This window comes from Lepidochelys kempii, chromosome 3 (genome assembly GCF_965140265.1).
Source record: "Lepidochelys kempii isolate rLepKem1 chromosome 3, rLepKem1.hap2, whole genome shotgun sequence".
Lineage (NCBI taxonomy): Eukaryota > Metazoa > Chordata > Testudines > Cheloniidae > Lepidochelys > Lepidochelys kempii.
In genome coordinates this window covers 39,506,732-39,533,191 of record NC_133258.1, presented here as the reverse complement: position 1 = coordinate 39,533,191, position 26,460 = coordinate 39,506,732, and the positions used below count along the sequence as shown (strand labels likewise).

At 43.9% G+C, this 26,460-nt stretch overlaps 1 protein-coding gene across 3 annotated transcripts in view; it reads left to right on the top strand.

Annotated features, from left to right (window-relative positions):
• The window catches only part of ERICH1 (glutamate rich 1), a 109,503-nt gene that overhangs the window by 569 nt on the left and 82,474 nt on the right, over nt 1-26,460 (top strand). For 2 of the 3 annotated variants that reach the window (XM_073336185.1, XM_073336184.1), the window contains exons 2-3: nt 15,160-15,201; nt 23,503-23,667. In XM_073336185.1, coding sequence (XP_073192286.1) covers nt 15,160-15,201; nt 23,503-23,667 — 207 coding nt within the window. The remainder of the gene's footprint in view (nt 1-15,159; nt 15,202-23,502; nt 23,668-26,460) is intronic. The other variant, XM_073336183.1, reaches the window with a different exon arrangement.

The window sequence follows — 26,460 nt, the reverse complement described above, 5'->3', positions numbered from 1 at the left end:
GAGCTACAGCTCGCTTCATCGGATGCGTTCATCGGAGTGGGGGAGTGAGCCTGAAGTAGCTTGTGGGAAGGGTGCTGTCATGGGGTCGGGGGGGAATCGCCGGAAGCAGCCTAGGAGGTGCCAGGGAGAGCTGGGAGAGAGTCTGGGGTGTGCCTACAGTGCCTGTGAGGGTTGGTGGTGATCTGGAACAGCCACTGCTCTACCTCGCCACTTCCCTTCCCCCCCTCCCCCCCACCAGCCGAAGCTCCTGTCCCATGCCAGGGACAGCATGCTGCTCCTGCTTTACTGCCCGCCGCTCCACATGGGCTGAGAGCTAGCATGGAGAGGCTGCCTGCAGACCCAGCACCACAACAAATCCGGATAGCAGGGAGGAGAAGCGATAGGAAAAACTTGCTGCATGTACGAAATTCCACGAAGTATGCAGATAGGCAAGGACAGGCATGGAGCTGTCTGTGTGAGTGTCATGTCCAGTGTGTGACACTTAGTAGATCTGCAAGGATAGATTATATTTGTAGATAAACGTGTGGCAGCCTTTGAGTGCTCTAATTAATTGGCCTTGTGTCGTTAGAAAGAGTGCCTTGCAGGGTGTTTTTTGGGGGGGCGGGAGGAAGAGCGGGGATAAGCAACAAGCCATTAAAACAAGATTCTGCCTGCCCTATGTGGACCCTGAAGATTGCAGTAATTTTAGAAGACTAGGTGCTTGTAGCTGTGTTCTTGAGCAAAAGTTACCCTCCTCTTGCTGTGCACTTGCTGCTGCTGCCTCCTTTCACCCCAGAAGTTGAGTTCCTGTTAAGGTTCTGTAATGCTTCTATGCAACCCCTTTCTAAATTCATCTTAATAGTCTTCCCCTTTCTCTCCCCTCAAAAAACCTTTCTCACTTTTGGCTGAAACTGTCAATGCTTTTTGTTGTCCTCGAGATGAGTGTGTGCGCACAAATGCTTGGAGCTGTTTTGTGCAGTTGGAGTTATAAAATTTTGGGAAAATAGACTTTTTCCTGTTTTTGCAATGTGACTGCCTTTGAGGGATTTTTGGTTTGGGGGGCTTGTTTTTTTGTGTGTATCTATTTCTAAAAATCTGAACATTGAAAGTTGCAGCTTTGCACTTAAATAATCCTAATGGAACAGTGTTACTGCTAAGCTTCTAAAATGCAATTATTTTTCACAATTTTTTATCAGTTTAAAACTTAATATGGAGTAAGAACAATAAAACATTTTATGTTGTAAAGTGTGTATATGCAGCTAGTTAAGTATACCCTGGCTGGTTCTGAATCTTGTAAGCTCTACAAGTCTATCCCCTACAGAGCAAAGACTTTGCAATTTCTGCAAGCCAGATAACTATGGATTGTATTTATTTATTTGAAAAACAAAATAGGAATTATATAAATCTAATATAATGTTAGGGATCCTGAAATAGTAGAGAATCATGGAAGGCATCCTCTTTGAGCCCCTGCTTCATAAAACCTTCTGCAGTCCATCAAACAAGGGAATAAGACAGTGTTCTTCAGGATTAACTCTTTAGGCTCTGCTTCTGTGTCTTCCTTTTATCTTAGCATAAGGAGGAACCAGCCACTGCTTGAAGAAAACTGTAGCCTTAACCTGTGGAGGCTGGCCTGAGACTCTTGATATAAGACTTGCTAATGGAGCCAAGGTTGCCTGTCTGATCCCATTAATTGATATTTCTTTCACGCATCTTCTCTCATGGGGTGATCTGATACTATTGAGAGAGAAACTTAAGTAGCAGTTGAAAGGGAGAAATGTCTATTTGGAACATCTGTTTTTGTGTATGATAGGAGTAGAACAAATAAGGCAAGCAAGTCCCAATCCTCTTAATTTGGAGGAATTTTTAGTGTTCAGTACGGTGTGTGTAACTATCCTGTTGTTAACAAATATTTATATGGGCCGCATCTCTGCAGTATTTCCCTGGAATGTGATCTATTTAGCTTCTTGTAAAATAAAGACAACTGAGTGAGTTTCTTCCCTAGGAAAACTGCATGTGTTTACCCCTCCCTCTTTTAAAAATAAATATTGAACCCATTCATGATGCTCATACAATAAACCAGGGTGTATAAGCATTATATATCTTGTTACTTATAAGGACCTACCTGGGCATTTCCCCCGTACCCCCTCCCCCCAACTGCAAACCAAGGTAGGCATGGAATTTGCCTTCTCCCCACTTGTGGCTCCCTTGGCCTGACTGGAGATGCCCCCTCTCCCCCCACCCCGTACAATGCCTATTACCATAGTATCTGCACACCTCAGAACACAAACAAATTAATCTCACAGCACTCCTGTGAATTACAACAGTATTACTATTCCCACTTCAGTTTGGGAACTGAGGTATGAAGTGATTCACTTGTCTGCTGTCACACATGTAGTCTGTGCCAGTGCTGGAAACTGAACCTAGACTGTCTCCATCTCAGTCTAGTTCTTAACCACAAGACTGTCCTCCTTTCAAGCAGAAAAGATATTGCAATTTGTGCAATAAGTTGTTTCCTTTCTGAACATCTATCAAATTCTTTTATTTTAAATGGTGAAACCTATTTTGAATACCTTTCATCTTATAATTTTCAGTACTGCTCCCATTAGAAACACCATGTTAAAGTATTACTATGTCAGGTCACACATTAAAGAGAGATGTTCGCTTCCCAGACTGTGCTCCAAAACTGCCATACTCATGATTGCAGCATCAGATCTTAAATCAGTGAATAAATATTCTCCTTAAACTGTGTCTAAGCCAATGTGTAGTTACTGAACAGCAGCCTAACGTAGGGAATCAGAAGAGAAATGGAACCTAGCTTGTCTAGGCTTTTATAGAGAACCCATCACCTACAGTATCTGTGGAAACCTAAAGTTAGATCTCAACCTAATAGACAATCTTTGTCTCTTCAAAGCAACATGTAAACAAGAATATCTCTCTGGCAGAGACATTTGCTGGAAACGGAGGGGAGGGGCATGAGGCTGGTATGCTCAGCATTACTGTGTGTGATGAACTTTCCTGTATTTTTTATTAATATGCTGCATTTCTATGTGCGTTCATGATAGGTTATTTGTTGTGGAGTTAGGTCAAAAGGGATTGTCAGGGGAACCAAGCAGGAAAGGTAAATCAATGTTCTAAATAAGGAGCATCCCAACAAATACTCAAACATGATAGTCAGGCTTATGGTCCTGAAGACGCGACTCCTCTGGTGCCCTAGCTGTCTTGTCAAGGTGAGAAGAGAAAGATCAAAGACAACACGCTAGAGGACCCTGGGCCTAGAAAAGGGTGGCAATTGAGTGAGTGCCCAGAAGTTGCTCACAGTGTCAGCAAGAGCTGGCAGGGTGGCCAAGGAACACACACACAGACCAGCTGTATCTACACTGCAATAAAAAATAAATAAATGGGTTCTTAACTCAGGTTAGCTGACCTGCTTTCAGACTGCATATAAGGCATATGTTTTTAATGGTGAAAGTAATTAGCCATTGGAACAATTTACCAAGGGTCATGGTAAACTCTTCATTCCTGACTATTTTAAAATCAAGATTAGAAGTTTTTCTAAAAGAGTTGCTTTAGGAATTTATAATATACCACAGTACAATCCAGACTAATGGGCAGCAGGGTCACCCCTGCCTTGGTGAAGTAGCTCCCACCTCAGGCACTCACAAACAGCCTTTCACCACCCAAGCCACAAGCTGAGTGTCTTTGTAGTTGCAGCCTCCCAGCCACACCTGGGTTACGCTCTAGCTCTCACCAGCATTGGTTATTTTGCAGGGTGATCCTAACATCCCCAGTACCAGATTTCCCTGCCAGAAATGAATGTCCTATTCTGCCCAGCCCTCACCTAGAGAGTACAAAATATTTAAAGTCTGTTATTTCTTAAAGGGACTAATTTGGCAGTTTATTATCTCAAATAATTATTCAGACACTTCCGTTTCAGACACCTTCTACACCTGTTTGAGCTTTCTTTGTTTCCCTTCCTACTTGATGACTCTATTTGCTGCTTAAATGCAAATTAAGCAGAGCACACATTTCTTTGCCTAGGGCAGACCTGTTTGCTGACTTCTGCTTGGGCAGGGCTGTGGGGTTTGGAACACACAGTGTTAAAATCATACAGGGAAATCTTGTAACTTTACAGAGTATTGCTGCAATTTTATCAGAACAATCTTGACTAGCAAATTGAGATTTAAAATGATACCTTATAAGACCTGCCTGTGATATTCCCCTCTGGTGTTATCTGGACTGGTGATCTGCTAGGTCACTCCAATTCTTGACTCTGTGAGCCAGCCTTACCCCTGCTGTGCTGTGAGAACTCCCACTCCTGGGCTCTTCACACACACAGCCTCTGACATGTAAGCTGCTCCTTAGATTGTGCAACCAAATGACACTAGCCAATATCTCCGGTCCCAGACACAACCCTAGGAACCTCCATCTTGCAGTGTCCCGTTATGCCAGCTGGATGCTGCAAGCCTATATGAGTTCGTCAGTTTAACAAAGAAATGGATATGTACCGGGCTTGTTATCCCAAGGAGAGACTCTGACATGCCTCAAACCAAATGCACTGCTTCGGGTAAAATAAACAGATGTATTAACTATAAAGATAGATTTTAAGTGATTATAAGTCAAAGCATAACAAGTGAGATTTGGTCAAATGAAATAAAAGCAAGACGCATTCTAAACTGATCTTAACGCTTTCAGTGCCCTTACAAACTTAGATGCTTCTCACCACAGGCTGTCTGGTGGCTCTTCAGCCAGGCTCTCCCCTTTGATCAGTGCTTCGGTTGCTTGGTGTGGTGTCTGTAGATGTAAGTGAAAGAGAGAGAGAGAGCATGGCAAAGTCTATCCCTTTTATCATGTTCTTTCTTCCATCATGGCTTCACCTCTCCCCCACCCCCCTTCAGAGTCAGGTGAGCATTACCTCCTTGCAGTCCCAAACTGGCCAAACGAAGGGGGGTGACTCACTTGAGAGTCCAACAGATCCTTTTGTTGCTGCCTAGGCCAGTGTCTTTTGTTCTGTGAGTCTGGGCTGGGTTTGTCCCATACCTGTCCTGATGAGGTGTGAATTGCCTCTCTGCTCTTGGAGAGTTTTTGCCTGGGCTTATTGTAAGTCATGAGGATACATTTTCAGCCTCATAACTCCATACATGAAATTATAACCTATAACATTACTGTAACAACAATGCTCAGTGCATCATGAGCCTTCCGAAGATACCTGACATGACAAACCTTGCATTGGATACCACACAATCATTTTACAAGAATGAACATCGGGCTGCTGGGTGTTTTCCCCTGAGGTACAGAGCATCACACCTCCCCTCGTAGTTTGCTGCAAGAGGGTTAGTCACTGATTAGCTCGAAGGCAATTTGTTATAGTTCTCTTGGGATCCAGCCATTAAGGCTATGAGGCAGTGCAGTTCCATATGTTTGGAGGGTAATAATATGACAAGACAGCCTGATCTAATAAAATCTTCGAACAGAGGTCTCTTAAACATGGCTCCTTAATGGGGGAACATGAGTTTCCAGCTATTAATAAAAGTCATGCTATACATAATTCCAGCAAGCATAGATGGTAAAGTGCCATATATTCAGTACCTTGGAAATACCATTGTGTATATTAGGATTCTGCTTTGACCAGAGAGACAGCTGGCTTTGCGCATAATTCTATGTGAAATACAGTGGAATTTGACATTAACCATGCACTCTTAACAGAATCCTGAAAGAACTGACCGACCATCTTTAGACCACTTATTTTTTGATTTATGCATACAAAAAATAACAGTACTTATCCTACAGATTGTTAGAGCTAGGGATAAGTTTAAAATTAAAAAAATAAAGTTAGCTTATTGGTTAAGGAAAATTGTTTATGAAGAAAGGCCCTGACTAGTAAGAAGGAGGGCCTTAAAAATAATGTTTTAAGGTCAAAAGGAATAAATTGTAGGAAGGATGTCTGATTCAAAGAATAACTAATGAAATAAGGGGAAGTTTCTAAAAAGAAGACCTCTAACTGATAGGAGTGACTGATTTAAAACCATCTGCAATCAAAGAGAATCTGTCTTAAACTGAGCCAGCATGGACCTTCCCATCCCACATATCTATGTGAACCCCGGTGCAATGAAAAAACTGTTGGACAGCAAGGAGGAGGGGGAGGAAAGGTCTTGGGGAGAAAGAAGGTTATAAATCTTATGTGGATTAAGACTGGACATAAGGGTAAACTGTCTCAAGTTGGTTTTTAGCTGAAGTCAGTAATTGGCAATGACATCATTTGTTTGTTAAAAGGAATAAAAAGTCAGCTCTTAAAGGGTTCATTGCTAATACCTACCTGACCACACTGAAGCAAACCGGCATGGTCTAAGCACCTCTTCAGCTAGCCCAGGGATTGGCAACCTTTGGAACGCGGCCCTCCAGGGTAAGCCCCCTGGCGGGCTGGGCCAGTTTGTTTGTGGGAAGTGGCGCAGGGCGAGAGATGTGCTGGCCGCCGCTTCCCGCAGCCCTCATTGGCCTGGAGTGGCAAACCGTGGCCAGTAGGAGCCGCGTTTGGCTGAACCTGTGGACATGGCAGGTAAACAAACCGGCCCGCCCCGCCAGGGGGCTTACCCTGATGGGCCGCGTGCCGAAGGTTGCTAATCCCTGGTCTAGCCCGTTTGTCAGTATCTTGATCAAATACTTATAAATTATTTGTTACTGTTTCGATGTAGTAAATTGCTTATTATTTAGGATTTTTAAGCGTGTTTAAAGCAATTGCATAAAGTCCCATTTGGCCTTTGGATTTAATAAAGGAATTTATAGTTAAATTAGTATTTGGTGATTTCCTGTATTAGTAATCATAATTTCAAATATTATTAATTCCAACACTGTCCTTGACAATATTTAATAATACAGTTCTCATAGTGCATAACTCCCATCAATTTCTTTAGGAAGAAGCAAATGAACTGTTAACTCAAATGCAGCCAAGATTTTTTCCTCATTGGCCAAAGCAATTCAGCACTACTGATCCAAGTGTTTCCATAGAGACTTGCAACTACCGGATGTGACCAAATTTTGATCTTTATGGTAATGTGACATTTCCTGCACTTCAACCTGTGACCTTGTCTTAAATTCACACTGGTGTTAAATCACATTAATTTCTGACACCTGTACACTTCTGTCACAGAGTATCAAGTGTAATAGAGAAAGTAGTCTTGATTGAAAAGGAAACTGACACAGTACACTTGTGCTACATAGCTCATAATTCACACTATATCAGTCCCAAAAACTAACTAGGGTCAATTATAGTCAGCCAGTCTGTAATCCAATGCAGTGACAAAAATAGATCCACCCACTTGAGCTTCTCATGAGTGGCAGGTTCTGGAAAGACAAACTGAAAGGAATTCTGTGGAAATAGTAGTAGAAAACGTGGATCTTCTTTGCTAACAGGTATTGGGTTTGGTGAAAGATGGTGCGAGGGGTGGGAGTTATATTATGCAGATTACATTTTAATATCTTTTCAAAACCAAGCAAATTCTGAGCAATCTAGGCTTAAACCTAGCCAAAACTGACAGTTTAGGCTTGGGACCTCTACTTGCACACGATGTGTATTTTTGTTAGATATATCTTTAAAACAAAAAAACCACCATCCCAGATACATGAAAGTATAACCGTGCACCAAAATAGTTATGAAAACACTAATGACTTGCATTAGGAAGGAGGGAAAAGGGTTGGTCTCTCACTGTGTACGAGTATGATTATACTCTTTAATGGCACAATCACTTTTTTTTTTCTTTCTGTGAACCCTGCCTTATATTGGATGCACAAGGAAGCAGAATTTGCACAGGGAACTAAAAAAGGCTTATATTTCCTCACTCCAGAATGTCTGACCCTAAATGACCCTTACGTCAACCTAAATAATTTGGTCTTTGTGTAAAAACACAAACAAACACACACACACAACGTACTCATTAGAAGGTGTGTAAAAATAATTGTAACTTGGGTATTTTGTTATAGTTTAACATGACTCTTGATTTGCATGATGAAGATTTTCTAAAATGAAAATATATAGAATTCATATATTCTGTTTGGAAATAATTATAGGATCAAGTTATGCTAAAATAGGTGTTGTGGATACCACTGGGGACAGAGAGATGATAATAAGGATATATTGATTAGAAAAACAGTATAAAATAAAGAACTAATGTGGAAAAACTAAAAGGGGAGATTATCCAAAATGTAGACATGGATTAAACAAGAAGAAACCTGTAATTGCTAGAAGAGCTCCTCCCAATAGTAATGTAATTGAAATTCAAGTGGCAGCAAATATGTTCTTTAATTTTATAGATGTATTCATAAGTGTCCATTAGACAAAGTCTCTCAATATTATTAAGTGCCCCACAGGGGCAGCAGTTGTGCTCTGAGGCTGGCTGGGGTTGGCTCTCCACTCCGGATGTTACAATCTCTGGGGTTTCCGCACCCAGGGTGTAACTACAGCGGGGCGATCAGGACAGCTACACATGGTGCAAAGTGGGGGGTGTGGAAAAATGGGACACTGTGGGTAGCACAATTCCTCCTGGAGCTGCCCCTACCCACAGAGCCTGGCTGCCATGAGATGCTCCCCTGGGCAGTAGCAAGTAAGCATCTTCATTTTGCACCTCATATCCCGATGAGTCGAAAGAATAGTAAATATGGCAGGCGACCAGCTTGGCTTAACGGTGAAATCCTAGCGGATCTTAAACATAAAAAAGAAGCTTACAGGAAGTGTAAGGTTGGACATATGACCAGGGAAGAGTATAAAAATATTGCTCGGGCATGTAGGAATGATATCAGGAGGGCCAAATCACACCTGGAGCTGCAGCTAGCCAGAGATGTCAAGAGTAACAAGAAGGGTTCAGGTATGTTGGCAACAAGAAGAAAGCCAAGGAAAGTGTGGGCCCCTTACTGAATGAGGGAGGCAACCTAGTGACAGAGGATGTGGAAAAAGCTAATGTACTCAATGCTTTTTTTGCCTCTGTTTTCACTAACAAGGTCAGCTCCCAGACTGCTGCGCTGGGCATCACAAAATGGGGAAGAGATGGCCAGCCCTCTGTGGAGATAGAGGTGGTTAGGGACTATTTAGAAAAGCTGGACGTGCACAAGTCCATGGGGCCGGACGAGTTGCATCCGAGAGTGCTGAAGGAATTGGCGGCTGTGATTGCAGAGCCATTGGCCATTATCTTTGAAAACTCGTGGCGAACCGGGGAAGTCCCGGATGACTGGAAAAAGGCTAATGTAGTGCCAATCTTTAAAAAAGGGAAGAAGGAGGATCCTGGGAACTACAGGCCAGTCAGCTTCACCTCAGTCCCTGGAAAAATCATGGAGCAGGTCCTCAAAGAATCAATCCTGAAGCACTTGCATGAGAGGAAAGTGATCAGGAACAGCCAGCATGGATTCACCAAGGGAAGGTCATGCCTGACTAATCTAATCGCCTTTTATGATGAGATTACTGGTTCTGTGGATGAAGGGAAAGCAGTGGATGTATTGTATCTTGACTTTAGCAAAGCTTTTGACACGGTCTCCCACAGTATTCTTGTCAGCAAGTTAAGGAAGTATGGGCTGGATGAATGCACTATAGGGTGGGTAGAAAGCTGGCTAGATTGTCGGGCTCAACGGGTAGTGATCAATGGCTCCATGTCTAGTTGGCAGCCGGTATCAAGTGGAGTGCCCCAAGGGTCGGTCCTGGGGCCGGTTTTGTTCAATATCTTCATAAATGATCTGGAGGATGGTGTGGATTGCACTCTCAGCAAATTTGCGGATGATACTAAACTGGGAGGAGTGGTAGATACGCTGTAGGGTAGGGATAGGATACAGAAGGACCTAGACAAATTGGAGGATTGGGCCAAAAGAAATCTGATGAGGTTCAATAAGGATAAGTGCAGGGTCCTGCACTTAGGACGGAAGAACCCAATGCACAGCTACAGACTAGGGACTGAATGGCTAGGCAGCAGTTCTGCGGAAAAGGACCTAGGGGTGACAGTGGACGAGAAGCTGGATATGAGTCAGCAGTGTGCCCTTGTTGCCAAGAAGGCCAATGGCATTTTGGGATGTATAAGTAGGGGCATAGCGAGCAGATCAAGGGACGTGATCGTTCCCCTCTATTCGACATTGGTGAGGCCTCATCTGGAGTACTGTGTCCAGTTTTGGGCCCCACACTACAAGAAGGATGTGGATAAATTGGAGAGAGTCCAGCAAAGGGCAACAAAAATGATTAGGGGTCTGGAACACATGACTTATGAGGAGAGGCTGAGGGAGCTGGGATTGTTTAGCCTGCAGAAGAGAAGAATGAGGGGGGATTTGATAGCTGCTTTCAACTACCTGAAAGGGGGTTCCAAAGAGGATGGCTCTAGACTGTTTTCAATGGTAGCAGATGACAGAACGAGGAGTAATGGTCTCAAGTTGCAGTGGGGGAGGTTTAGATTGGATATTAGGAAAAACTTTTTCACTAAGAGGGTGGTGAAACACTGGAATGCGTTACCTAGGGAGGTGGTAGAATCTCCTTCCTTAGAGGTTTTTAAGGTCAGGCTTGACAAAGCCCTGGCTGGGATGATTTAACTGGGAATTGGCCCTGCTTCGAGCAGGGGGTTGGACTAGATGACCTTCTGGGGTCCCTTCCAACCCTGAGATTCTATGATTTCAAACAGTTTGAAAACCTCTGTGCTAAATGGAGGTCAGAAATCTGGAGGGCCTTGTGGCTCCACCCCCACTACCCTGTTTTTTCCTCCCCCAAGGCTTTGTACCTTGAGCGGCTGCCCCACTTGCCCTGCTGTGGTTGTGGCCCTGCATTATCATGACGGCTGGGCCAGAACTGAGCGGCACTGGGACCCCAGAGGTTGCTGTGCCTGGAGCAGGGAGTCGAGCCCAGCCAGCCTGTTGGGACAGGAGCTGCCACGTTACTTTTTCAGACATTCTGGTGACTCAGTTATTGGTTGAGAAACCCTCGTCTAGGCCATCCCTGAGAGGTGTTTTGTCTAACTTGTTCTCAAAAACGACTCCAATGACTGGGATTCCACAACCTCCCTTGTTAACTTCTGTTGACCTCTGAAGCAATTTGGCAATGCATAGTATTACCGTCTCACAGGAAATCTGGACTCAAGCTGTTTGCAACTTTGTGCCCAGGCCAGTGTAGGTTTGCAGGCCCAATTACAGAATGGGGGACTATATTGTGGAAAGCAGTGACTCTGAAAAGGATCTAGGGACTGTAGGGAATAAGCAACAGAACGTGAGCTGCCAGTGCAATGCTATAGCAAAAACAATTTAATCAGAGGCAAATTAAGATATATTGGGGCAGTGGGAACGAAGAACACTTGGGCCCACCACATCCCTTCCAGGCATGAGGTCCCACCCCCTGCTCCTCCCCTTTTCCCCCAAGGCTCCACCCCCTGGCCTGACCAGAAGCCAAGCCATGGTAAGAGCTGTCCAGGGAGTCTGGGCCACTATGGGGAGTCCTGGTCCCTCCACCTGCCCTGGGTGGCGTGTCCTGGGAGTGGGGGCAGGGACAATGGCTGGGGGTTGCTGTCTGGCACTCCAGCCCCCTGTCCAAGGCAGGTGCAGGTTCTGGAGCTCCCCCACAACTGTCTGGGCTCTTTGTGCAGTTCTTACCACAGCCTAGGGCAGTGGTTCCCAAACCATGGGGCACACCCCGCTAAGGGGGCACAGAGGACTGTTCGGGGGGGGGGGCATGGCAGGGCCCAGCCCTCTCCCAGCTCTGCTATGGCCCTCCCACCGGCTGTGGCTCTGCTCCCGGCCACACACCCACTCTCAGCCCCTGACTGTGGGCCCCGGCCCCACTCCTGCCCTTCTCCTGGAGATGGAGGGGGTATGGACTGGGTAAGGGGGGACGTGACTAAAATAGTTCGGGGACCCCTGGCCTAGCATGACCATATGTCCCATTTTGGCCCCAGACGTCCTAACATTTTTGCAAAACTGGGCATTTGTCCCATTTGCTCTCGCCAACTGATCACCAATTCGCAAGAGCAAATGGGACAAATGTCCAGTTTTTTCAAAAAGGAGGGGGGCGGATGAGTGGTGGGCCTTGGGGCGGGGCAGTTATGAGCAGTGGGTCTCGGGCCAGCCCTGTGCAGGGAAGATGTGGGCTTCAGCGAGTGGCTCAGGCCAGCCCCACACGAAGGAGCAGAGAAGGCCAGCTTTGTGCGGGGGCAGGAGAGAGATGGGCTCAGGGGAGCTCCGTGCCACACGGGGGTGGGAAGGAAGGGAGAGGGCTCAGAGCAGCACCACGCCAGGGATGGGAGTGGGTTGAGGGGGCTCAGAGCAGCGCCACACCGGGGAGGGGAGAGGGGCTCAGGTGAGCTCCATGCCTGGTGAGGGGGGGGAGAGGGGCTCAGTCCAGCACCACATTTGGGGCGGGGGGGGGTGCCTCAGTCCAGCGTGGGGCTGGGGTGGGGTCTTTGTCCAGCATGCAGGGTGGGAGATCCTTGGGCCACCTCAGTGTGAGGCTTGGACAAGCAGCAGTCAGCCAGCTCTGTCTCAGGGCGACGGGAATTGCTCATCACCTCCACACAGGTTTCTTTGGTTGGGCTGGAGGCAGGGCTGCTGGGGGGAGAGGAGGAGCAGGGGCTGTGGCTAGAGTTCCAGTCACTCCTGTGGGGCTCTCCAATTGGTTGGGTACAGTAATCCGCCACTGGATCTAATGCTATCCTTGTATGTATAATCAGAGGAGTAGCGAGGAGAGGGTGACTCTTACCTCTTATGTACGGCATTGGTGAAATGGACAATGGAATACGGTATCCAGTTCTGGTGTCAACATTTTAAAAAGAAGACTGTGCAATTGGAGAGGTACAGAAAAAAGCCAAAATGATTTGAGAGCTGAAGAAAGTGCCTTAGTGCTGTGATTCCCAAAATTCTTCCGCCGCTTGTGCAGGGAAAGCCCCTGGTGGGCTGGGCCGGTTTGTTTACCTGTCATGTCCACAGGTTCAGCCAGTTGTGGCTCCCAGTGGCTGTGGCTCGCTGCCCCAGGCCAATCGGAGCCACTGCAAGTGGCGCAGGCCGAGGAATGTACCAGCTGCCGCTTCTGGTAGCTCCCATTGGCCTGGAGCAATGAACTGTGGCCACTGAAGCCGCGATTTGCCGAACCTGCAGACGTGGCAGGTAAACAAACCGGCCTGGCCTGCCAGGGTCTTTTCCTGCGCAAGCGGCGGAGCAAGTTTGGGAACCACTGCCTTAGTGGAAGACTTAAAATTGCTCAATCAGCTCATGTTATCAACAAGAGGATTGAGGGGTAACTTGACTACAGTGTATAAGTACCATTACAAGGAGAGAACACTGCATACTAAGGAATTCTTTAATCTAACAGAGAAACGCATAAGAAGAACCATTGGCTGGATCCCAAAGCCAGGCAAACTCAAATTAGAAAGTGGGCGCAAAGCTTTAACAGAGGATGATTAACCATTGGAACTGCCAAGGAAAGTGATGGATTCTCCATCTTTTGATGTCATCAAATTCAGACTGGATGCCTTTTCTAGAAGGAATGCTTTAGCCAAACACAAGTTATTGGAGCTCAATACAGGGGTAACTGAATGGAATTCTATTTCCTGACAGGAAGACGGAGTAGATGATCTTCTGGCCTTAAAAGCTAGGAATAGTAATTCTACCCAGAAGCCTGTTGCCAGCCAGTGAAAACCCTAAAGCTCTGGTATAACATACTCCCAGTGTGAGACTCCATTTAATAAACGGGCTGTGGCAAACTGCATTAGCTTCAATTTCTTAGTAGTCCTCATGTCACTCCATGCAGAGTTTGTTGTTTTTCAGCAATCTAATCTTGCAGTGACCAAGATAAGGATACAGCTCCTATCTATAATAAACTGCAGCACTTTTCTTGCAGATTTGGGTTGAGACAGGGAGGGTACAACTGCTACGTTAGCATCCAAGAACAGCACAAATGTAATAACACACCTAAAATTGTACAACAGTAGCCCGTCTAAGTCCAGCTGCCACCTGAGCCTGGGGGAGAGAACCCAGAGTTAGATATGACTTGTTATCAGAAGCACTCTATATAATATCATATGCAATATTCCAAGGAATGTGAATGTAGGGAATAAGCACTGAATGGAAAATTGCTTGCTGTTCTGGGCACTTCAGTAGCAGACACTGACTCGTTGGCAGAAGTTCAGAGAGGAGAATGAAAAATTATTAGGAGACAGGAGGGATCGCTCTAGGAGGAAGGATGTCAAGAGCTAAATATGAAAAGGAGTACTTGTGGCACCTTAGAGACTAGAGCTCTGTTGGGTACAAAGGAACTGTGACTAGGAATAATGGGACTACGTTATGAATAAGCTTAGTCTGGATAAGCCTAGGGTGGGAGGAGCACCACCTTTACAGAGAAGTTTATTATACTATTCAGTAATCTTCCAAGGAAAATTGTGGAAGCTCCTTGACCAGAAATGTTTAAAACAAAGGACAAAACCCTTAAGAAGCCCAGTGAAGAAAAATCATGCAATGCTTTTATATATTTTCTTTCTTGTGTGAGAGATGAACTAGGTAACCTAAAATGTGTTGGGATTTTATTTTTTTTTCCATCTGTGTTTTCTGTGTAGACTACCGAATCAAGATAATCTCTCTTTCCCGCTCTCCTGTCCTATTGTACACTGTCATTCCATACTTGGAGGAACAGATGTTGTTGCATTTTACACATGGAAAGACTTCAGAGCAGGTCCTGACCCCTAGTCGCTTTCCTGTGTAGCCTTTCTTAGTAGAAAAACACTTCTGTGTTTGATGGAGACAGCAATTAAGTAGGGGAAATCTCATGTTTCTAGTCAGTTTTTCCTTTTAATCCAGATGTAATGTGTAGAGCATGTCTGATATTGCTTTCTTTTTGCTGCCCAAGATGCATCTGAATAGGCAGTGGGCAACCAATTGAGTTACACGGCAGGGGTGCTCACAGTATGTATGGCAGGTAGCCAACAGTGTATGTCAGGCACTCCATGCAGAAGGCCTCTGGAGGAAACTCACTCCTCCTACACTGAGCCAAGAAAGGAGCTATTATGATGTTGATTGGGACTTTAATTTTGTGTAATCAACACAAGCAGGATAACTAAACAAATTAGAGTCTCAAATAACCGTTAGATAACTTTAGTAACAGCAGGAGAACCTTTACATCTGGAATTTTATGCTGGTGTTGGCCTATAATGTTAATTTTTGCCTTATTTTCCAATTTCTCTTGTACAGCTTTGGTTTTGATCAGCACTTTGTGCTGGACAGCGAGTCTATGTGAGTTACAGCTGTCTTTGCATTTCAGTTTTCAGTTTCTCTTACTAATATGGGGTCTGTCTCTTCTGGGAGTGGGTGGGAAGTCTCTGGGTACCACATTGTGTTCTTCTATTATGTGAGTTCAAGCTTGAATTCCTCTCTTATACTGGCTTGCTTTCTCTTTAATGGGGGTTAGTGCTTGGTGCATTGTGTGTGGGGTTTTGTTTTGGTTAAACATTTGTTGCTTTTATTTTTGCAATGTATTATATATCTCTTTCCGTATACGGCTTTTATGTTTAGTTCTGCAGTGACTAATGTTTGTCTAGCAGTTTAGTATCTGTCACAACTTGCTCTCATTGCTAAAAATAGCAGGTGCCTATTGCCCACACAGAGTACCAGGAAAGATAAAACATGTGGTCTGTGGTTGCTGCTTTGGTTGCTTGTACAATTGAAACATCCCACATTTTTAGTGCTTATTTTTTCATATATTTCAGCCTTTCACCTTGACAAGAACCTGTGAACTACTTATAGATTTCATTTCCCTCCTACCCTATCCAACTAATCCAAGAATCACTACAGCTAAAATTTGTGTCTTTCAATCTTGGATTTAAAATGTCAACTGAAAAATCCACAGGCTGTTTGTGACATGATCACACTGAAATACTATCTTGCATTTCTATGTCAAGCTCTCTAGATCCTCAGACACAAAACACTGGGTACTCATATACAGCTTTGGGCACTCAGCGTTTAGAGATTGCACCTGTGAAGTGCTGAATGTTTACAGCAATGGTTCTCAACCTGTGGCTCAGTCGGCACGCAGCTGCGGCCCATGGGACATCCTCAGGGCCATATAGGTAGTATTGGATGTGGTAAATATGTTGAGAACCACCGGTTTACAGTGTGATGCTGAACATCCTCAACTTTCTTTGGCTTGAATGGGACTTCTGTTAAGTGCAAACCTTGAATTTGTCATTTAGCACCTTTCAAAATATAGCCTTTCTTTAATATATATTTAACTCTATAAAAGCCCCTATCCAGTCCCTTCTAATGATTGTACAGCATCTGATTGCAATGTCAGAATGATCACATGGTCTTTAAACCTTTCTTACTCCCTGCTGAAAAGTCTCTCCTCCCGGAAATCTACGCAAACTGACACCTGGCAAAATAAATCAACCTTGCAGGATGTCATGAAGGTCAGAGAATCTGGGTTCTCTTGCAACACAGTGTAGAAGGGAGTTCCAGGATTGATGACCCTTGCTTTAAAAACTGACACAAGCCCCTCCCATTTAAACAAGAGGAATAAAATCCAACTCAGGAAAAGATGTCAGGATGTGTGGGCAGGAGGGCAGTATGTGCACGCATGCTTCCAGAATCAGCCTATTTTCTTCAGTAGTGACAGTAATAAGCTCATAATTTGTTGGAAATTCTGGCTGGCATTGTGGTTGATGGATGGGTTTAATTATGCAAAAATAAAATTGATATTTAAATAGATCCCAGGTCCTTTGCATTTTCATTTTATACATGGATACCATAATTGGAGACTAGCTTGTTGTGGTTTGGCAGCTGTTTTTCTCTCTTGAAATCTACATCTGCTGTTTGTATCTTCTTAATTCATATTTCCGATAAAATGTAACTGGGTTTTTTTTAAGTCAGACTGTTGAAATGGAGCTAAAACACTCCATAACCCTTCATTCTAAATATCATGTGTAGATTACAGCTCTTCATAAAGGGGAGGAAGCCAGGGTACCGAGAGGGAGCCAGGTTTTCAAAAGTGGATTCTAATTTTGGGTGTCTGAACTTGCATATCATAGGGCCTGATTTTCAGAAGTACTAACTAAGCCTATGTAACTTCAGTTGATGTAAGTGGGAGCTGTGGATATTCATTAACTTTGAAACCAGGCTATCTGCTGGCCCACTGCCTTCATTGTTTGTTTAGATCTTAATCTTCTGCAGATGTATCTGCCTGCTTTTTTTTTTTTTTTTTTTAGGTTAAAATTTTGTTTAATCTCCTTCAGTCCATTATATTTTTCTCTTTGGAGTGTGTTTCAAACGTTAGCAAACTTCCAAAGGAGGCTAAATTAATGTATTTCTTTTACCTCTTAATGTGTAATGAAGAGCATAGATATAATTTAGCATTCATCCCCATTTTACTCAAGATAAAGCTCCTCCGTCTTGTTTTGATATACTTTGTATTTATCATTGGTTTCCATGTGTAGTCCTTTATTTGGTCTTAAAATCACATGACCGTGCACATAATCCAATCTGAATTAACTGTCCTAGTAAAATTTCCATTTATGACTACCAAGTTCTGGCACTGAATAAATTAAAACTATTTTTGTTCAAGCCAAAAAATAACCTTACCTAAAAAGGTTATCTCCTTCATAGCCCTAACTTCAAATGTTCTCAGATTTATGTAAATATAGAAAATGATTTCCTAGATTAGAACATGCTTTCATCTCAGAAGGGTTGTAGGGCACCATTGTGACCAGTGCCAATAATTGTTACTGTCTCACTGAGCAAAGAATATATATTTGTACACTGGAGACACACAGCATGGGGAAAATCTTCTCTGTACTTAACATCGCTACATCTTTCCTAACACTTCTAGGAAGCTTTTCCTTTAATGAATTTAGTGATTGTGAAAGGTGCTGGATTGGAACCAATTTGTTTGGATCCTTATCTGTAGTGGTCACTTGAAAGGGTGACAGAACACAGTAGTGCAGTCTTTGTTGTTGTAAATTTGGCACCGCTCTTGAGCACAAAACTTTAATTGGGCTAGATTTTGATTTGCTAGAAATATAGCAATGCCAGTGAGTAAGGGCAGGGGGAGAGCAAGGCCACATGCCCTGCCATGTGCAACTGCAGTAGGGCTGCTTAAATCAGAGCTTGACACATGGGAAAGGAAGGCAAAGAGAGCACAAAATGCATGCCTGATGTACTTGCCCTGACTCCCGTGGTACTGTGGAAGTATAACATTGTATAAGTATAAGGTTGTATAAGGGGACATGCTGGATACATTATATATGAGGGGGCATGCCAAAACATGTTACAAAGTATCTGAGGGAGAAGCAATTAAGATAGAGCCAGCACATCTAAGAAGCAGGCATCAGAATGGAAGGTGTGAAGGGCAATTAGTTAAGTTAACTGGAAGCTGTTAAAGGAGATTGTTTTATTAGCAAAGCTGCTCTGCTAATACATTTAGAAGTGAGCCCCCCGAGTGGGGCTTGTGTCTTTTAATTTATACAGTTTTTTGGAGAACAAGTTACAGAGAACTTACAGACAAAAGAAGAAAAAGATTTTAGTCACCACCCTTCGAGATCCCTGAGACCACTCATGTATCTTCAATTACCTGCCACCCTTAACAGAGTGGTCTGATAAACTGTGAGTCTGAGTCAAACTTTGACAGTACATATGTGTACACACAGGTCAGTAGCAGGGCAAGCAAATGCCCCATCAAAATGGGTGAAATAATTTACCCCTCCTTTCTTTTTTCCCCCTCTCCAAAAGCAGGATGTAGGCGCTGGAGGAACTGAAACTGAGTCATCATTTCTTCTTGGGGCAGCAGGTAGTTGCACCATCCCATCCTCTGGACTGAGTCTAAAGACTCTCTTACCATTTATTCCCCCCCACCACCACATTATTCTCAATACGCTTATTGAATAAGAATCTAAGCCACAGTCGCAATGAAATTATTCCTCTAGTTAATGAATAGAAATTGTGATTACAGCATAAAATGCTTTTTTCCCCTGAATGTCCCACACTCGTTGTTCATACCTTGTCATTTCCTAGAGGCACGAGACTTCATTCATAGTAAAATAATTTAGGCTTTTAAATAGTGCTGTGAGCCAGTTTAAATATTTAAAGAGAATCTTGTTCTGAATGAAATTATAATGGGTGTATGTATACTATGGTAGATGACTGTTTCCCCTCATGTCTTTCAAGATGCGTAGTGCTAGTCACCACTAAGTGCCAAACTGTGCTCACTTTTCTGATGTAAGTTGTTCAATTGAAGTCAATAGGACTAATTCTATGAGTGAGATGAGCAGAATGTGTCCATAAAATGGGACTGATACTGCTAAAGACCTGGCAAGAGTACTACTACTGATGTCAATGGGACTAGTTATTATAAGTAAGGATAGAAGCATCTGGCACTACATTAGGGACCTGTGATGGGTTGTCACCCCTGGAGTGCAGTCTGAGAGCTGGGGGAACCACTGCACCCCTCTAAGATACACAGCTGGGTGGGGACACATCCAGCCTAACCCAGGCACCGTTACTATCCAACATGACAGCAGGTGGTGCTACCTGAGTGGAAACAACAAACACCAGCCAATTTCCCAGCTCCCCAGGCTCCTTCCCCCACCCCCGTGTATAAACCCAAAATTATACTGTCTTGCATTGTACAGGGAACTGTACAGCGTAAGCTCATAGTTTGCCTGCCTCTCAATGTGTAGTGGAAATGCAATAGGCCCTCTGAGCTAAGATTCCCAAACATTTCACTCCAAACTCACTGGTTTAGATCAAAACATAAAATAAGTTTATTAACTACAAAAGATAGATTTAAAGTGATTATAAGTGATAGCAAACAGATCAAAGCAGATTACCTAGCAAATAAACAAAAGCACAATCTAAGCTTAATATACTAGATTGGATATTAATAGCAGATTCTCGCCCTAAAAATGATACAAGCAGGCTGCAGATTCTTAAGGGGCAAGCTGCACTTGCTTTACAGCTTGGATCCCCAGGTCTTTCATACACAGGCTAGAAATCCCTTTAGCCTGGGTCCAGCACTTCCCTCAGTTCAGTTTTTGTTCCTCAGGTGTTTCCAGGAGTCATCTTGTGTGGGGAGTGAAGATCCCCAGATGATGTCACTCCCTGCCTGATATAGTTTTAGTATATGGTGGGAACCCTTTGTTTCAAAGCTTGGTTCCCAGGTCAGTTTGTGGAAAAGTACTGACATCCCAAGATGGAGGGCAGCATCATGTGGCCTGGTCACATGTCCTTGTAGAGTCATAGCAGCCATTACTTACAGCAGTGGTGGGAAACCTGCAGGCCGCATGCAGCCCATCAGGATAATCCACTGGCAGGCCACAAGAAGATTTGTTTACATTGATCGTCCACAGTCATGGCTGCCTGCAGCTCCCAGTGGCCGTGATTCGCTGCAGGGACATGCTGGCCACCGCTTCCCGCAGCTCCCACTGGCCAGGAATGGCAAACCACGGCCACTGGGAGCTGCGGTGGGCCATGCCTATAGACAAATAAGATCAGCAAAATGTCTCGTGGCCCACAATCAGATTGCCTGGCTAGAGGGAATACTATTCCTTAAAAATAGCTTTATCATGAAAAAGGGAGCCCTTCCATCCTATCAGCCTGTTAAAGTAATAAAACCCCATTTCTCCAGGCAACATTATAATTATTTCGTTAGAATCCCACAGTAGGTTACCCTGAGGATAGAAGTGCCTTTTCCTGCCAAAACATTAAAATTGGATCAAAGGTTAGATAACTATCTCCAAACCTATTCTCCTCCTCTGCTCTGTAAAAATCTCTGCTTGACCAGGCATACATCATAACCCAAGAGTGTCACACTCTAGACAACAGCTTTCTGTGACTAAAACAAAATATGGTTTAAGTGACTAAAATACTCAGGCATGCTCATTAGGAAGAAGGCAATTTTAGCTACAGCTTGGTTTTATTTAAATGACCTTTGCATTTAAATAACCAATAGCAGTTTGTACTGCAAGCATGAGATGATAGGGTGAGGTGGAAGGCAAAAGGGCATGTGAGAAAGCTACTTCTCTAATAGAAATAATAGTGTTAGCATGTGCTATTGCTACCATTCTCGTTACTTTTACATACAAATCATAGAATCATAGAATATCAGGGTTGGAAGGGACCTCAGGAGGTCATCTAGTCCAACCCCCTGCTCAAAGCAGGACCGATCCCCAATTAAATCATCCCAGCCAGGGCTTTGTCAAGCCTGACCTTAAAAACTTGTAAGGAAGGAGATTCCACCACCTCCCTAGGTAACACATTCCAGTGTTTCACCACCCCCCTAGTGAAAAAGTTTTTTTCCTAATATCCAACCTAAATCTCCCCCACTGCAACTTGAGACCATTACTCCTTGTTCTGTCATCAGCTATCACTGAGAACAGTCTAGATCCATCCTCTTTGGAACCCCCTTTCAGGTAGTTGAAAGCAGCTATCAAATACCCCCTCATTCTTCTCTTCCGCAGACTAAACATCCCCAGTTCCCTCAGCCTCTCCTCATAAGTCATGTGTTCCAGTCCCCTAATCATTTTTATTGCCCTCCACTGGACTCTTTCCAATTTTTCCACATCCTTCTTGTAGTGCGGGGCCCAAAACTGGACACAGTACTTCAGATGAGGCCTTACCAGTGTCGAATAGAGGGGAACGATCACATCCCTTGATCTGCTGGCAATGCCCCTACTTATACATCCCAAAATGCCATTGGCCTTCTTGGCAACAAGGGCACACTGTTGACTCGTATCTAGCTTCTTGTCCACTGTAACCCCTAGGTCCTTTTGTGCAGAACTGCTGCCGAGCCATTTGGTCCCTAGTCTGTAGCGGTGCATTGGATTCTTCCGTCCTAAGTGCAGGACTCTGCACTTGTCCTTGTTGAACCTCACCAGATTTCTTTTGGCCCAATCCTCCAATTTGTCTAGGTCCCTCAGTATCCTATCCCTACCCTACAGCGTATCTACCTCTCCTCCCAGTTTAGTGTCATCTGGAAAGTTGCTGAGGGTGCAATCCACATCATCCTCCAGATCATTTATGAAGATATTGAACAAAACCGGCCCCAGGACCGACGCCTTGGGGCACTCCACTTGATACCGGCTGCCAACTAGACACGGATCCATTGATCACTACCTGTTGAGCCCGACAATCTAGCCAGCTTTCTATCCACCTTATCGTCCATTCATCCAGCCCATACTTCTTTAACTTGCTCGCAAGAATACTGTGGGAGACCGTGTCAAAAGCTTTGCTAAAGTCAAGGAACAACACGTCCACTGCTTTCCCTTCATCCACAGAACCAGTTGTCTCGTCATAGAAGGCAATTAGATTAGTCAGGCATGACTTGCCCTTGGTGAATCCATGCTGACTGTTCCTGATTACTTTTCTCTCCTCTAAGTGCTTCAGAATTGATTCCTTGAGGATCTGCTCCATGATTTTTGCAGAGACTAAGGTGAGGCTGGCTGGCCTGTAGTTCCCAGGATCCTCCTCCTTCCCTTTTTTAAAGATGGGCGGTACATTAACCTTTTTCCAGTTGTCCGGGACCTCCCCTGATCGCCATGAGTTTTCAAAGATAATGGCCAATGGCTCTGCAATCACATCCGCCAACTCCTTTAGCACTCTGGGATGCAGCGCATCCGGCCCCATGGACTTGTGCACATCCAGCTTTTCTAAATAGTCCCGAACCACTTCTTTCTCCACAGGGGCTGGTCACCTTCTCCCCATGCTGTGCTGCCCAGTGCAGTAGTCTGGGAGCTGACCTTGTTCGTGAAGACAGTGGCAAAAAAAGCATTGAGTACGTTAGCTTTTTCCACATCCTCAGTCACTAGGTTGCCTCCCTCATTCAGTAAGGGGCCACACTTTCCTTGACTTTCTTCTTGTTGCTAACATACCTGAAGAAACCCTTCTTGTTACTCTTAACATCTCTTGCTAGCTGCAACTCCAGGTGTGATTTGGCCTTCCTGATTTCACTCCTGCATGCCCGAGCAATATTTTTATACTCTTCCCTGGTCATTTGTCCAATCTTCCACTTCTTGTAAGCTTCTTTTTTGTATTTAAGATCAGCAAGGATTTCACTGTTAAGCCAAGCTGGTCGCCTGCTATATTTACTATTCTTTCTACACATCGGGATGGTTTGTCCCTGTAACCTCAATAAGGATTCTTTAAAATACAGCCAGCTCTCCTGGACTCGTTTCCCCCTCATGTTATTCTCCCAGTGCCAACAAGACACTTTAAGCAGTCTTAAGATGCTTGTGTAGCATTCTTGTAAAATGTCCTGTCCTGGCTGCAGAGGATTGCAGCGTACAATTGCTGCCGCGAGCTAACATTTACTCCTTTAGCTCGGAATAGCCAGGGGGAATGCTGGCTATTCCAGGTTCAAAATTTCACTGATGACCCTTGAGGATGTGGGATTTACGTGCAGATGGCAGCTTGCACTTACAGCTGGAGGAAAGGGAAGCAACTCTTAATTGATTAGAGGGTTAAAAAAAGGATCTCAGAATACAGTGATTTATGTCTATTGTAAAGATGTTTCTACTTTTATTTATTACAATTATTTTTATTATCCCATAGTGTTCATAGGGAAAGTACTGAAGAGGCTCTTCGCTGCTACTCCCTCCACTTCTCATGTGCCTGTTCCAAGTGGAGAAGAGATGGTACTAAAAAATCCCACATCAAAACCACAGCAGAAGGATTCTGAGAATACTCAGGCTTCATCAAACTGTGCCAGTTCGGCAGGTAATGTAATCTGCTAATTACTGCAATGTGAAAATACTTGGGTTTTGGTCATTGTTTTTAAAGAGAAAAAAGTTATATATGAACGCATAGTGCAGAGCCTTGTCCTATGTATGCACTGAGCCCCAAATTTTAAATGCAAAATTACTTTTGGGTTTACCCATCAAGTTCCCTGCAGTGCATACCATTCGGCATCTTGATCAAACTAAATTTTTCACTGACAAAAAATCCTTTGTTAATGCAAAGTTAGAGTTGCCTGGTGGTATCGTGTGTCCTTCCAGAATGTCAAGTTCAGCAAGACTCAGAAGTCTGAGAGTTAAGGTATGCACCAGAGCAACCTTGATTTTTGTACATCCTGGTTTTCAGAATTCTGAGTTTTGTTGAACTTGAAATTCTGGAAAGGCACATGATTCTACCAGGCAACCTTAACTCTGCACTAAGGAAATTCGCTAACAAAATATCCTTTTCTAACTTTTTTTTAAACATAAAAATGCTCTTTGTAGGAGTTCTTTATTCGGACAGCTGTAGTTATTACAGAGGTGTACGGTAAAGATGCTACTGTGACCCGCTAAAGGCCAAAGATGCAATGTGATTCCTAAGTGGTCTGTAGTTTACCCCGCAGTATGTTTTGTTATAATGTAATGGTTTGTACTTTGAAATGTTAGGAGTGTGGAGTGGCTGACAGGACAGGGAGAGAAACTGCGCATTGACTGTTACGGAATGCTGATAGACTTTCTGTTTTGGTTAAGCATGTGAGAGAACACTGTGTGTGTCCTTCTCTACACAGAACCTTCCCCATATTTCCAGCTAACCCTCCCCTTCCTGTCTTGCAAATCATTATACTCTAGAAGCAAAGTTGTCCATTGCTGTTTGGTGCCCATTGCTGGTGCAAACAAATCATAGGCAGCACTTTTCTTTGCTACATAAGCTGAGCTGTACATTGAGCTGCTTCCCATAGAGAGAGGACTGTGCTGGACTGGCGGAGAGAGGAGATGGTGATGGCAGAGGCAGTGAAGGGATTAACATGCATCCATGGTAATCATTGCTCTAGCTAGGCTCACCCACTTAATCTCCACTCCTGACCATCCTGCCTGTCCACACCGGGAAGACATGTACCTCAACTTTGTATTTCCTTGGTTAGCCACTCTCCTCGTTCTGGAATGCTACTAGGCACCACTCTTCAGCCTAAACTCAGTGTCAGTTATGTTTTAGAATAATTATTCAGAACCCACACTTACCACAGCCTAGTTCTTCTCTTCCACTGCTTTTGCTGTCATCGCCTCAACTCCCCTCTCTCTGCCAGTCATGGTGGATAATCATGAGTTTCCAGTGCAACACTGTGCTAAAAAGGCTGTGATCCTTCGATGTTGTAACAGGGTGGCCTTCCCCTTCAAAGGCTGGAGGTCTGGGGGCAGCCAGCCCTGTTTATTTACCCCGTGAACATGAATGAGGGTTATGCTGTACTCCACAAGCATGTATTTGTTAACTCATGAACTAGTGGTCTTCCAACTATGCTGTTCTTTGGACATGTGTACTTGTGCTTAAGTGACAAATTCAGCAAAAAAAAAAAGTTTCAATTTAGTGTGACAAACATATTTTTCCTCTATCAAAAAGTATGTGGGTAAAATGTACCCCAAACATGTTGTACTGTTATCCTGTATTTTTAGTAGTTCTATATACACTTTTGCCTCTAAGAGAGTATCTTTTATTGTAATAGTGGTGACTGTCTTCCTCACTAGCAAGCTGTTTTTTAACATAAATGTAACTTGCATATGACGATTAATAAAGTATATGTGGGGTAATGTGGGTATGTTGCAATAACTCATGAACTAGTGGTCATCCAACTATGCTGTTTTAGGACATTGCATATACTAACTGATAATGAATTGCAGTGACGGTAGTTGCTGCATACAATTACAATAAGGTAGAAAGTTCTCCAAGGATGTATGAAAATTGCATATGGGCCCACGCTGAATGAGACTCCTGCTAGTTCTTTCAATTTCCTAGTTAAATAAGGTCTTGTTGTGTTTTTTTCATCATAAACATTAAAGAATTATTCTTCACTTCTGAATACACTTGCTGGACAGTCCCCCACAACATAATTGATGTAACTTTCTTTTTTCTCAACACTGGATGAAGATTAATCAGATGAGGCTGAGAAGGGGACAGCTGTTGGCTATAAAGAGTTGTGGGGGGATGGAGGGAGTAATACAGAGAAGCTGCAGGAAAGAACCATCTACTGCTGTGGCCCTGCGGAAGACAGACTGGATGGGAAGTCCTAGGACTGAAGTAGTGGCTGGGTAGAAAGCCCTATCTGGAAGTTTTTTTTCCTTTGTGAGTTTGTGGTTGTTTAGCCTTTCCCTCCAGGCTCCAATTTTTATCTAAAGTATAATTTGGGTGTGGCTAATTCCCCAGGCAAGTGAGTGAGATTGGTAGTGTACAGATGTATAATCATGTATGAATAGGAGGTCTATATTAGCTCCCTTAGCAACTGCTCCTGGAAATCCAGTTCTGGTGTCTGCAATTCAAGGATATGGATGAGTTGGAGAGGGCTCAAAGGGCCGTGAGGTGGATTGGAAAACAAGCTCCTCAAGTCTCTCATTATAAGGCATAATCTACTTACCTTAACAAAGAGAAAGTTAAGGGGTGACTTGAACAGTGTCTGTAAGTACCTATATGGGTGAAAATATTAGATAATAGAGGGCTAGCAGACAAATGTATAACAAGATCCAGTGACTGGAAGTTGAAGTTGGACAAATTCAGACTAGAAATTAATATTAGCCAAGATGAGCAGGT